Below are 12,142 nucleotides of genomic sequence, written 5' to 3' on the forward strand. Positions count from 1 at the left end.
GCATGCTTCTATACAGGTCTCTGTTTGCCGCTTTCTTACTATCTTTGTCTGCCGTCGCATGGCAACACGAAACGAATTTGAGCACCGCCAATCCACTTAGTGCAGGTTGTGCCAAAGCAGTAGGCTCTATTATAGTATTCTTTGATGGATGCTCACTGACATTGGAAATCAGTGCGCAGAGCTATCGTCTGAGTTTGGACCCAATCTACACTATCCAGCCGATGGAAATTTTACGGTTTGGGACGCCAAACAGACGGAGGTTGAATCCGCCTGCCGCGTGGAGCCATCCAATTCCCAAGATGTCAGCAAGGTCCTGAGCATACTGGTCGATCATTGGTGTCGGTTCGCAGTAAAGGGCGGGGGCCATGCTCGCAATTCAGATGATTCGGTGTCGGTTGGCGGCGTGACCATCGACATGCACTTGATGAAATCCATCCAAGTGGCTCCCGATCAAAAAACGGTAAATCTTGGCAGCGGCCACGTGCTTTATACAATGTACCACGGCCTCGAGGCGTTTAATCTGACCACGATAGGCGGTCGAGTCGCTGATGTCGGATTGGGTGGTTATGCCTTGGGCGGAGGGATTTCTAACCTCTCACCTAAATACGGCCTGGCCGTAGACAACATCTTTGAATATGAGGTATGTGTTGATTAAACCAAAGCAGCGGCGATGCGCACGCATCTCGACTAATAGGGAGGAACCTTAGATTGTTCTGCCAAACGCGACGATTGTGCATGCGAGTGAACATCATAATTCTGACTTGTACTTTGCACTTCGAGGTGGAATGAATAATTTCGGTATCGTGACGCGCTATACCATGCGCGCAGTGCCTCAAAAATATATTCTAGGCGGCGACAAGACGTACAGCTCAATCCAGAAGGACAAAATCGCCAACGAAGCCTTTGACCTCACCACTACTTGGAAGAACGACACCGATATGGCGTTCTCCTATGGTTACAGCTATGACCAGGCATCCGACCAATTTTCCCTTAGTTTCTCGCATGCATATGCGCGACCAGTTCTCCACCCAGCTCCCTTTACCCGCCTCGAAAGGATTCCGTACAAGTCAAGTACGGTGCGCATTGATCGAATGAGTAATCTGAGTCTAGAAGGCGCTTCTCATACCCCATCCGGGAGCCGGTATGTTTCATTATCATCTAAAATGAATTTACTACGCTGTCTAATATCATTGAATTCGAAGTAATCTGTTCGCTACCATGACATATCAGCTATCCGCAGACATGGACCGACGCATCATGGAAATCATGGCCGAAGAAATCCAGCCTATCAAACACGTGGCACATTTCTTCCCCAACGTTATTTTTCAACCTCTCTACGAAGGTGCAATCCGCGCGGGACATGAAAGGGGTGGAAATGCTCTTGGGATCAAAGCCGATGGTCCCCTGACCAGTGAGTTGCCTATTTCGTCAAAAGAGCTATTCTTTACCTCCCTCATTCAGATGCTGACAACTACTTTTTGTACTAGTTTGTCTTCTAACTGTGATGTGGACTGATCGTCAGGACGATGATGCTGTGAATGCATTTGTGCAAAAGTGGATTCGACGCGTACAAGCCGCTACTGTACAAGCCGGAAGCCACCATCACTGGCTTTACATAAACTACGCTTACCACCAGCAAGACCCTTTCTCTGGATATGGCCAACGCAACAAACAAAGGCTGATTGACGTGCAAAAGGCGATCGACCAGCGGGGAGTGTTTACCTCTCGAGGTTTGTGTAGAGGTTATTTCAAGTTGCAGTAGCAACGGCATGGTGCAAGCGTCTGCGAGTGATTACCTATGAGATAAGATCGACAATATGAAATGGCTCTTCGTTTTGAAGCAGTCACACTAATTCAGAATAACTAGAACCGTAGGCAATTGCCTATTGGTTTAACAATAGGCTCGTAGGAGTGATGTCCCACTCTGAGTTTAGCAGGTATGTTCAAGTGTCAAACATCAGAGGTTCTTCTCCACGTATTCCGCGCCAATAATTGGTTGATCTGGCAAGGTCATCACATCCTCTGACGACCCAGTTCCATTTACGCAAGAAAGCCTCGCTAACCTCCCACCCCGACGGATGCCATGGACTTTGCCACACAATCAATCCGGTCTCATCGTTTGAAACATCATAGAAATCAACAAGGTCATTGCAAAGGGCAGTTTCATCGAAGTTTCCATATCTTTGTAATAGGTTATTCCTCATTTGGGGGATCGGGAAGAGGTCTATCCACGGGTGATGGGAAATCTCCTGCTGCAAAAAAGTAGGACGGAGACTCGCTGGGCAAAAGCTGACTCGAGATTCAGGTACACCTTCACACCAGGGGGAAATGGCTTCTTCATCTAGCCAATCCATAGTGAATCTCAGCACGGACGTGTTATCCACAAGCGCTCGAAAAACGTTGAATTGGATCAGAGTCAGGAGTTGATCGACTCTTGGAGAGCCTAATGCGTAGTCTTTACGAGCCGAAGCCTCGTATTGCGCCATGATCTGCTGAAGCTCCGCCCGATTCATTTTGTGAATGGATTTTGGTGTTTGATTACTCAATTCAGATGAAACTGTATCTTGATCGCTTCTCCCACTGTTTGCGGCCGCGTTGATGCATTTCTGCTCATTCTTTTCACGTTGATCTTCCGTGGTTAGAGGGCTCTTTGATCGCTCTGACATCGCGGGATTTGTATCGGATTCAGGAGTAGGTTTTGCTCTTCGTCGACCTAAGACCACAGTCCAAGGTCAGCCCAAAGCCACGCTTATAAATGAGAGAGAGCATACGATAAATCCTCTGGTTCAAACGATTTTGAAACTTCCGCCGAAGCACTGGGTCAGTGAGACCGGTCCAATTCTCTTCGGCCTGACGCACTTCGGACATCTCTGGCATGCAGCCTACTGTAAGGGCTTCCTTATCTCCATGGGATGTATTAATATTCTTAGTCATATTCATTGAGGTTTACCAACCTGAAAGGACCTGACAAGCCTCGTAAATAATCTAACCTTTGTCCAGCATGAGCCGCTTACTCATCTTATAAACATAAATATGGGTGTTGATGACGTATAGTAAGCAGGTTGCATAGGTCCCCATACTTTCTCCACTAATATATGCTGATGCAACCAGTCCAGTCGATTGTAGGAGGAAGATCCTCGACCTGGGCCAAGCTGGCTGGAAGCATCGAATAATACGTACTAATGTGGCACTATACCAAATGGCTCTCAATGCCCTCAATGCCATGACCCAGAAATTACAATGTCTTTGCAGATACGATGACGCCAAGAAATGCCGAGATGCCGTGGATTCCCCCTGTCAGCCTGATCCAGGTGTAGCTCTTTTATCTTCCATCGGATCTTAGCTCATATTCGTAGTTGAGCCTTCGTCTGTTTCCGAATTTGGTGCTACAGGTGGTGGTTGCCTGTACTTATGGAATATAATTGGAGGCGAAAATAGATTACACTCATCATTGTCTCCTTAACCGTTAATTGTACTAACCTAAGTTTGATCACACTCGGTATGAGCTACATGTACATTATCCCCATCAAATGAGACATCGTAAATTACCGTAATGAGATTTTATAATTACATGCACCATCCAACAGGTACTGAAACAACTACAGATTCCTCAACGAAGCCTGCAACAAGCTCATCAATGGTTTATTGAGGATATAGTCCGGCAAACAGATTACCTGTTACACCTTTTGGACCCTGAACAGCCACGCTTGAGTCTCCATACCAGTAGTATTCGACGACTTTTCGACCCCGTTACGACTCGTTCAAGTTCGCCGCGAGTAAGATAATGCGAGAGTTAGAGAGTATTGAAATCGGAAGCGAAAGGAAACTAATAGCTTACGGGAATGTGTTTCTCTGATAGGCGAAGTCATGTGAGCGACATTTTCCGGTGTCGAGATGCGTTACGACTAGATTTATTGGTGACTACGCCTAAGCCCACTTATAACCGAGAGCGACTATAATTAATAATACTCCCAGCGAAATGATCCCTTTCGTCAGAATGTGCAGCATCCTATGATCACATGTTTTTCCATGATGAAGCTTTTACATCATAATAGTTTCTTAATGCCGATATCAAAGACGTAGTTACTTCCCAAGTCCCTATAAAGATCGCGGGCTTCTAAATGCTCCATCTCGCTTCTCTCTTCACGCATTGAAATACTTGTTTTCATTCAGACTACAGCATTGCTTTTTACGAAAAGTCTTCCACGCTCACTATGAAGGCCATCGTTGTTGAAAAATATGGGCCAGTCGAAAATCTAGTAGCTCGAATAGTTCCTGATGCAGGTGCACCAGAGGGACGTGATTTGTTGATAAGGTATATTTTTGGCTGATGCTGCATTTTATTCGTGTTAGGCTAAAAATAATCGGTACCAGAGCAGAGGCATGCTCTGCCAATCCTATTGATATGAAGGTACGCGCTGGTACTTAGGATGACTATCCCGGTATGTACCCAGTGTAAGTTGTAGTCGCAGTACTACGTGTTAACAATTTCAAGACTACTACACTCGTGTTCCCCGCCCGTACCAAATTTGTGGCTACGATGGCGCGGGAATAGTAATGAAAGCAGGACCTGATTGTACGCTGTTCAGTGAAGGGGATGAAGTTTTCTACTCTGGAAGTCCAGTCAGACACGGATCCAACGCGGAATTTCAGTTAGTGGATGAGCGCTCTGTGGGACACAAACCAAAACGACTGGATATGACTGAGGCTGCTTCAATGCCACTGACGTATATCACTGCATATCAGGCACTCGTTGAACAGATGGAGATTGAAACGAAGGAGAATGCCGCAGTGCTTATAATCAATGGAGCAGGTGGTGTTGGAGCCGTGGCTAGCCAAATAGCCCGTCAGCTCCTCGAATTGCCGGTTGTGATTACAACCGCTTCCCGCCCGGAGAGCGTTGACTTCACAAAAAGAATGGGAGCAACACATGTTCTCAACCACAGGGATGATTTGGCAAAGCAAATACAGAACCTCAACCTCGATGTTCCTGTGAAGTACGTGTTGATTTCAGTTTTTTTGTAACATATGACTTACCATAGCCAGGTACATATTTATAACGCATTCTGCCGACCAATATATGGACGCGTGTGCAAAGATTTGTATGCCATTCGGCAAAGTATGCTCTATTGTACAAGGTCAAGCCAAAATGTACGGCACAGAGTTCATGGCAAAGTCGTTGACCTTCATATGGTGCCTCATTGGGACCAAACCTGTCTATCACACGGATGTGGAGTCTCACCATCGAATTCTAGAAGATTTGAGCCGGCTGTTGGATTCTGGAAGAATTCGGTGTCATTTGACTAGTCGATTTGGTCTGACACTAAATGGTCTTCGTGAAGCACACCGGTCGATAGAGAGCGGAGGTAATATTGGAAAGACTGGTCTAACGATTGGGGACATTGGCGATGCTGAACGTTTCATGTGATACCAATAACTCAACCAAGTAGGAGCTAGCGCTGTGTGCGTTCTGCACAATTTGTACATACAGCGGGCTAGATGATATGAGGCTGTTGATCAGGATGCCATCACTGCAGTGAGATGTGATGTTATTAGTTTCGGGGCCTGTTCGCAGATTTGCGAATACAGATCTGCATGTACCAAAAACGTGGTGCTTCAGCATAAATATTGTTCAGCTAAATAGTTTCGTTTCTTTCTGCCGCCAGACAAGGTGCATGATGTGCTCAGCTAAAGAGTATTGAACACCTTGCACAAATTCTCTAGCAACCTGGTTCGTATTAGGCCAGTCAAACAAGATAGCTCCTGTTTTATACGAAGACGTCCTCAGATGTGCAGCTCACTCGAGATCTTGATAAGTCTTAGCGTAGACTAAGTGCTTAATAGGTGCCTCCAATCATTTCCCAAGTAGTAAGTGAGCGATCGGTAAGCGTTCCTTAGACTTCACTGATTCATTACGTGACGCGGACAGGAATCTACCTAGTAAGCCTCATTCTAAGCGCCCTCATAAAAGCCGCGGCAGTCAAGATAGGGAAGCCCCACCTGACAAAGGAAATATGGTACGTATAGCTGCCTAGGTAGGCTGCTGACTCCCTGTGGAATTAACAGTGAAGATTATGCAGTACGAGCTAACTTTTTTCTTTGAGGCCAAGCCCAAACCTGCAATTATGCCAAGCACCCTAGTCATCTAAAATGGCTTCAACCCCGACGCCAAGTGTATGAAGCCCACTAAAACATTTAGCGGTGACGTCTTCTTGGATCCTAACCACACGAGCAGAGACGCAGCGATTGCCGATGTCACATTTACACATTGTGCCCGAACATATTGGTATGGTATACCCACGAGAAAGGCCAGATGATCAAAGTTGTCACCGGTAGTGGCTGGATCTGTGACAAGGGAGGTGTTCCACGGCGTTTGAAGACTGGCGATGTTGTCTGGGCTCCGGCTGGAAATGCCCACTGGCATTGAGCAGATGATTCCAGCATTATGACACAATTTGTTATTGGAATTGGGTTCCTGTCTGGCATGATGCTGTGACTGAGGGGGAATATAGCCAGAACTCGAACAACTGAGAATGACATGCTATAGTTACTGATGTTCACCACCAGCATGTTGCTTTAATTATACGGTACAAACAAGTATTTTTTTGGCATAGATAAGTAGGAGGATCGACATTTTGGCCTAAAAGGGCTAGAATATAAGCAGGACAAGCAAGGATCTGGACTGCTACCACCCAGTTCCAGGGGTTAGCATACTATATGCAACATGCTTACGCGACTAAGCCCGATTTGTCAAGACCCGAAGCTAACAAGTATATGGCGATCTACCATCCGGATGCACAGTCTCGACTATAAATCTCGCCTCGGTGAACCAAGATGGTCTTCGTCTTTCTCTCTTTGTCAATTCAAGCCATTCTTTCATCATGGCACTAAGTAACACCACTGCCATCAATGCAATGATGCGAGCGGTCGTGTGGGAAGGCAATGCTTACAATGTCAGCGTTGTTGATCTGCCTAGGCCTACCATCATCAATCAAACCGATGCTGTTGTTCAGATGTCCAGAGCAGCTATATGTGGATCGGACTTGCACATCTATCGTGGCACAAATGTTGGCGAGCCTGCTCCATTCGGCCTTGGTCATGAGGGAGTGGGTTATGTATCTGAGATCGGGTCTGGCGTTGGCTCGCTGAAAGTTGGTGACCCGGTGATTGTTCCTTTCACCATCGACGAGGGTCACTTGCACTCTGACCTGACCTCGCACATGTATGCTTCGTATGGCAATGGAGGAGGTATAGGCGGAACACAAGGTAGGCGCTCCCTCGTACTACATATCTTCGATATCAGCTAAGATCAAACAAGCTGAGTATCTACGCGTCCCCTACGCGGACAATGGTCTCATTCCTGTCCCTTCTCTGGAGTACACGAACTCGACGACAAACAAGACCGTTTCACTGGCAAATGACTATCTTATGATGTCCGATATCTTCGCCACTGGCTGGGCTGCCCTCGACTACGCTGGATTCAACCCAGGCGACACTGTGGCTGTTTTTGGAGCCGGGCCGGTTGGCTTGATGGCTGCATACTCAGCCATGCTTCGAGGTGCTTCCACTGTGTACAGCGTGGACTATGTAACCGATCGGCTGCAACTAGCCAAATCGATTGGAGCCGTCCCAATCAACTTTCTCGATTCCGATCCGGTGACGCAGATTTTGGCACTCGAACCGAATGGGGTTGCTCGAAGTGTTGACGCAGTTGGATACGAGCAAGTGAACACAAACCTCACGGTCCAGTCGGACGTCATTATTCGCAACATGTTGGCTGTGACGTCCTCGGGTGGTGGCATGGGCACTGTTGGAGTTTATGGCGCAGAATCCGATAATACGGCGTCGGCGCCGCGTGCTTCTACCGTTAACACACACTTCAATTTCTCACTTACAGATTTCTTTGTTGGAGAATTTAAATGGGCAGCTGGGCCTTCGAAGCCGATTGAGCTCGCGCCGGAATTGTTGCATCTTGTTTCTTCAGGCAAGGCTAGACCGGGGTTTATTGTCAGCGATGTCATTAATATTGAGGATGCACCGGAGGCCTACGCCAGATTTGAGAGGCATGATACCACGAAGGTCGTGATTGATTTTGGTTTGTAAGGCCGGGGATTCTCGGCGCACTTGGGCCACTACATGTATCATATCAGGGGAAAGATGTACAATTTCACGTGTACAACATCTTGGAGATGCGTTTAGATGCGATTTTGAGTGGAGACTTCAACAAATGAAAGAAACGATGTTCAGAAATTGAGTATAGGTCAGCGGCTTAACTCCGAGATCTCCGGGTGATTACCTCCCGATTTCGGCTTCCGCTTCGAGCCTTCGTTAGTCTTTTGCAACTTTTCGAAGAGGCCCTAGCACAATAAAATAATCTATGAATCAATCCGCAACAACTGCAGTGGTTCCAGTTGGACTATCCTGATTTGCGTGGACAAATGGCCCGTCGATCTATTGAATTGTCTGCATCATCCGGCACCACAGGATTTGGTTTGACAACATTCTGCTTTTACTTGGTCTGACAAGCTATCTGATTGACACCTACTCCGTCTACGCCTCGTCGGCCTGGGCAGCTACAATTTTCCTGCGGTCAATAATCGGTGCAATATTACCGCTCATCATGCCCGATACGTATGCTAGACTGGGGATTTATTGGGCGTCAAGTGTTCCGGCAATTTTGTCACTTTCCTGTGTATCCATACCTATATTGTTAATTTTCATGGTCCCTGTATCCGTGAGTAATCTAAATTCGCCCAAGAAGAGAGGAAATTGCAGGACTCTGTCAATTCCGCTCATCAGGGGAACCATGAAGTGAAACGCATGTTTAGAGATAGAGCGAGTCAATTGCATAGTCAATGCGTTGCTTTTGTTTGATATTTCACAATCCAGTCATTCGATACAACAAGAATCTGAAAAGAGTGATTGATGGAAGCCTGTGCTAGCATTCACTTAGTGAGCCTTAACTCTAGCAAGCGGCGAGATAGGAAAGCCCCACCGGCAGGGATGATTCGGTACATATAACTGCATATATTGCTGCATCCAATCTTGGCGTTCCAAAAATCGAAACAGGTTTTCTTCATATGCTATCTTTATAACGAAAAACATATAACACCGCTCCACTCCACCCAACACGAACTCCTAACAGATCACACATTCAGATAGTCAACCGGCCTTGGCGGCCTTGGGAGGGTACTTCTTTCCATCCTTCTCGACCTGAGGCGTGCAGGTACACCAGTCACCTGTGGGGATTGAGTCCATGACCGAAGGGATGTGGCTACCACAGCCCCACCAGGTGGCCTTGTCTACCATAGCCAGTTAGCTAGTGATTCACTCAGTGATCAATTGATACTTACTGCAGGACGAGCAAGTAGCCTTCATACACATTATGAATGGGATGGATGTGAATATTACAGAGAGGTGTGCGTAGATGAGATATGAAGCTATCTTGGCCTTCAAAGCGGGAGATTTATATGCTTTCTGGGCGATATTAGTCATAGCCGTCAATTGGGTCGCCGACGTCTAAAGCCCGAAACCCCGAGGTGTTATCGGTGTCCATTTTTAGGGATTTGATTGGGGTCTGGTTGTGACGCATCAAGCTGAGAATTGGCTACAGATCTCATAGTCTTCGCTGCCGTGAAGGCTGAACTGTGAATGAAGTAAAGTGTCGAAAATTTGAGTGGGGCGGATATCGCGGGGAATCCTCCGATATTCAACTTCAGCATTACAACCCCTTGCTGATACCGGGATTCAGAGTACCACTCGTGTTGAACGTGCAAATCAATCATGCCTGTTATTGCTGTGGCTGGTGGTAGTGGTGGCGTGGGTAAAACTATCGTGGAAAAGTTACTCGAGGAACCTAAGTTTGACGTGGTCGCGTTGTCTCGCAGTGTATGTCTGTTCAGTACCTTTACTTGACAAAGTACTGATAGTGTGATTTGTTAGGTGAGACAGGACCAGGGTCTGCAGAAGGTTCAAGCCGTGCAGATTGACTACGATGATGTCTATTCGATGACACAGGCGCTTGAGCGACACAACATCCACACCATTATATCCGCGATTGGCTTAGTTTCTGATGAGGCGAGTCAGTCTCAGTTGAACTTGATCGAAGCAGCAGACAAGTCAAATGCAACAAAGAGATTCGTTCCCAGTGAATACTCATTTGTGCAAACCGCCGAGTATGTTTCCAACTCCAACTGTGCGTTTTGTATGCTTACAATTTGGCAATAAAAGTTTGCTTTCCATTGACCCAAGTATTCAGTGGTGGCTCGATGCGGCAACTCGTCTGAAGACCAGTAACCTGGAATATACCAGGGTGATCCCTGGCTTTTTTATGGACTACTGGGGAATGCCACATGTCCAAACCCATTTGCAGCCATTTAGCTTTGGAATTGATATATCCAGTGCCACGGCGGCTATCCCAGGAGATGGTAACAATGTCATTTGTATGACATACACGTACGACATGGCTACTTATCTGGTCAAGGCACTTGATCTCAAGGAATGGCCTGAGTTCAGTGTTATTGTTGGGGATGAAGTTACCTACAACCAGATTCTGAGCATGGCTGAAGAATTTACTGGTAAGGATGCTGTGCACTTAATCTCAAATATTTATTCTGCTAACAATTTCTGAAACAGGCAAAAAGTTCGACGTCACTTACGATAGCGCAGACAAAATCAAGTCTGGTGATGTCACTGTCCCTGTCCAGCCTGAGGGAGTCGACTCCTCCACGGACGAGCTCAAGGAAATCACCGCACTAGTGAGCAGACTCACTATCAACAACGTGTTCAAGCTGCCAGGAGATCGACTCAACGCCCAGTTCCCCGAGGTCAAGCCAATCAAGATGCGCGAATTCTTACACAAGGCGTGGAAACAACACTGTGCATAGATTGCCTCCTACCCGGAGTTTTACATTACAAAGGCACCGTTCAGTTTAATATAATTATTGCGCGGAACTTGATTTAAAGAAACGATTTTTCATGATAACAGAACGTAGACAGCTAAGCTACCCATCGATTTTATTACTTCCACAAAACAATTTTGAAGCTCCAAGTCATATATGATATCCCCGGGCATTCCTCTTTGAGACAAATCATCCGTAATGATGCAATCGAACCATAACCTAGCAGACAGGGCCAGGACGATCAACTCCAACGCAGACCTGCCGTCCGGGAATGAGGTTGGAGCACCAGGGGTTGATGTCGGTGTTCCAGCACAACAGTTGTCTCATGGTGAATTTGTTCTGGTTGCGTGAGATGATGTCCCAGCAAGTATCTCCAAAGCCAACTGTATAGTAGTCGACGCCTGTTTTTGTGTTAGCCTGGCTTGAAAGCCCCGGTATATACTTTGCAGTCACTCACAGAGTTCTGTCATCTTCCAGGCTGCTGCGTCCACGTCAACTTTGGTAGTATCGACGGCCACAGACGCACCGAGGGAAGCGACTCCCAGGAGACATGCGATGTTTCTGATGGTGATGGCGACCATTTTGGATTTGGTTTGTTGGATTTTCAGGACTGTGGAAATGGAACTGGATTTTGTTGTCGATTAAAAGATGCCTGTAGAGAGGATTTCTTTGTCAATTTATATCTGGGATCCATTGAGTTCTGATCGAAGTATGGATCTTTTGGTATAAGGCTTCGCCCTGTCAGGCATGTGCATACCACTTGGAAAGTACGGTAACTACAAATTAGTCCATTGATAATATCTACTTCGGCTGCAAGTTGCATTCACTTTCTGTCACTGTAACCGTGGCTTTCCTCTGACTCTGGTGCTTTTGAAACAATATGAACAGCTGCATCGCAACAAGCTGAAAGTGAGCCAATAGGTTCAATGAGATCAACCTCGTGGCCTCATGGCTTGGTATTCTTTCGTTGTTTCAACCGTCTCGGTGAGACCGGCTACATTCTCTGTGTTCTAGGGTTACATTGTCCGTGGATATAATTATCAGAGAGTAGCCCACATCAGGGAAACCTAGCATTTGACGTATACCATAGTGTGACGATGACCCGAACCATGCCATTCATCTGGAGTATAGCCAGGGTAGTGCAAATATATGCTCGAGACATGCGTGCTTCATATCACAGATTGTGCGACAAGCTGAGTCAAGTGAGGCCGGTATAGAGCAGCGAATAGAAGTTAGCGATG

The 12,142-nt window shown here is 46.6% G+C and overlaps 5 protein-coding genes across 5 annotated transcripts; 3 read left to right on the forward strand and 2 right to left on the reverse strand.

Moving 5' to 3' along the window:
• Positions 1-2: 2 nt before the first annotated feature.
• PENARI_c026G07974 (uncharacterized protein) lies at positions 3-5,428 on the forward strand (the record flags this gene model as incomplete). The annotated part of the gene is made up of 7 exons (XM_022635976.1): positions 3-119; positions 173-640; positions 708-1,141; positions 1,203-1,411; positions 1,488-1,730; positions 4,496-4,997; positions 5,047-5,428. The coding sequence occupies 7 exons, from the start codon at positions 3-5 to the stop codon at positions 5,426-5,428; spliced, it is 2,355 nt and encodes a 784-aa protein (XP_022484189.1).
• A 1,453-nt stretch (positions 5,429-6,881) lies between these two features.
• Positions 6,882-8,103, forward strand: PENARI_c026G02451 (glutathione-independent formaldehyde dehydrogenase; the record flags this gene model as incomplete). The annotated part of the gene is made up of 2 exons (XM_022635904.1): positions 6,882-7,266; positions 7,319-8,103. The coding sequence occupies 2 exons, from the start codon at positions 6,882-6,884 to the stop codon at positions 8,101-8,103; spliced, it is 1,170 nt and encodes a 389-aa protein (XP_022484152.1).
• Positions 8,104-9,162: 1,059 nt separating this feature from the next.
• On the reverse strand, positions 9,163-9,384 carry PENARI_c026G12032 (uncharacterized protein; the record flags this gene model as incomplete). The annotated part of the gene is made up of 2 exons (XM_022636017.1): positions 9,163-9,302; positions 9,354-9,384. 2 exons carry the CDS (start codon positions 9,382-9,384, stop codon positions 9,163-9,165), a joined length of 171 nt encoding a protein of 56 aa, XP_022484184.1.
• A 399-nt stretch (positions 9,385-9,783) lies between these two features.
• Positions 9,784-10,886, forward strand: PENARI_c026G06160 (uncharacterized protein; the record flags this gene model as incomplete). Its single annotated transcript, XM_022635954.1, has 4 exons — positions 9,784-9,888; positions 9,943-10,175; positions 10,231-10,577; positions 10,636-10,886. The coding sequence occupies 4 exons, from the start codon at positions 9,784-9,786 to the stop codon at positions 10,884-10,886; spliced, it is 936 nt and encodes a 311-aa protein (XP_022484193.1).
• Positions 10,887-11,120: 234 nt separating this feature from the next.
• PENARI_c026G09283 (LysM peptidoglycan-binding domain-containing protein) lies at positions 11,121-11,482 on the reverse strand (the record flags this gene model as incomplete). The annotated part of the gene is made up of 2 exons (XM_022635993.1): positions 11,121-11,302; positions 11,359-11,482. The coding sequence occupies 2 exons, from the start codon at positions 11,480-11,482 to the stop codon at positions 11,121-11,123; spliced, it is 306 nt and encodes a 101-aa protein (XP_022484160.1).
• Positions 11,483-12,142: the final 660 nt, after the last annotated feature.

Source organism: Penicillium arizonense (assembly GCF_001773325.1).
Source record: "Penicillium arizonense strain CBS 141311 chromosome Unknown PENARI_contig026, whole genome shotgun sequence".
NCBI classification, from domain to species: domain Eukaryota; kingdom Fungi; phylum Ascomycota; class Eurotiomycetes; order Eurotiales; family Aspergillaceae; genus Penicillium; species Penicillium arizonense.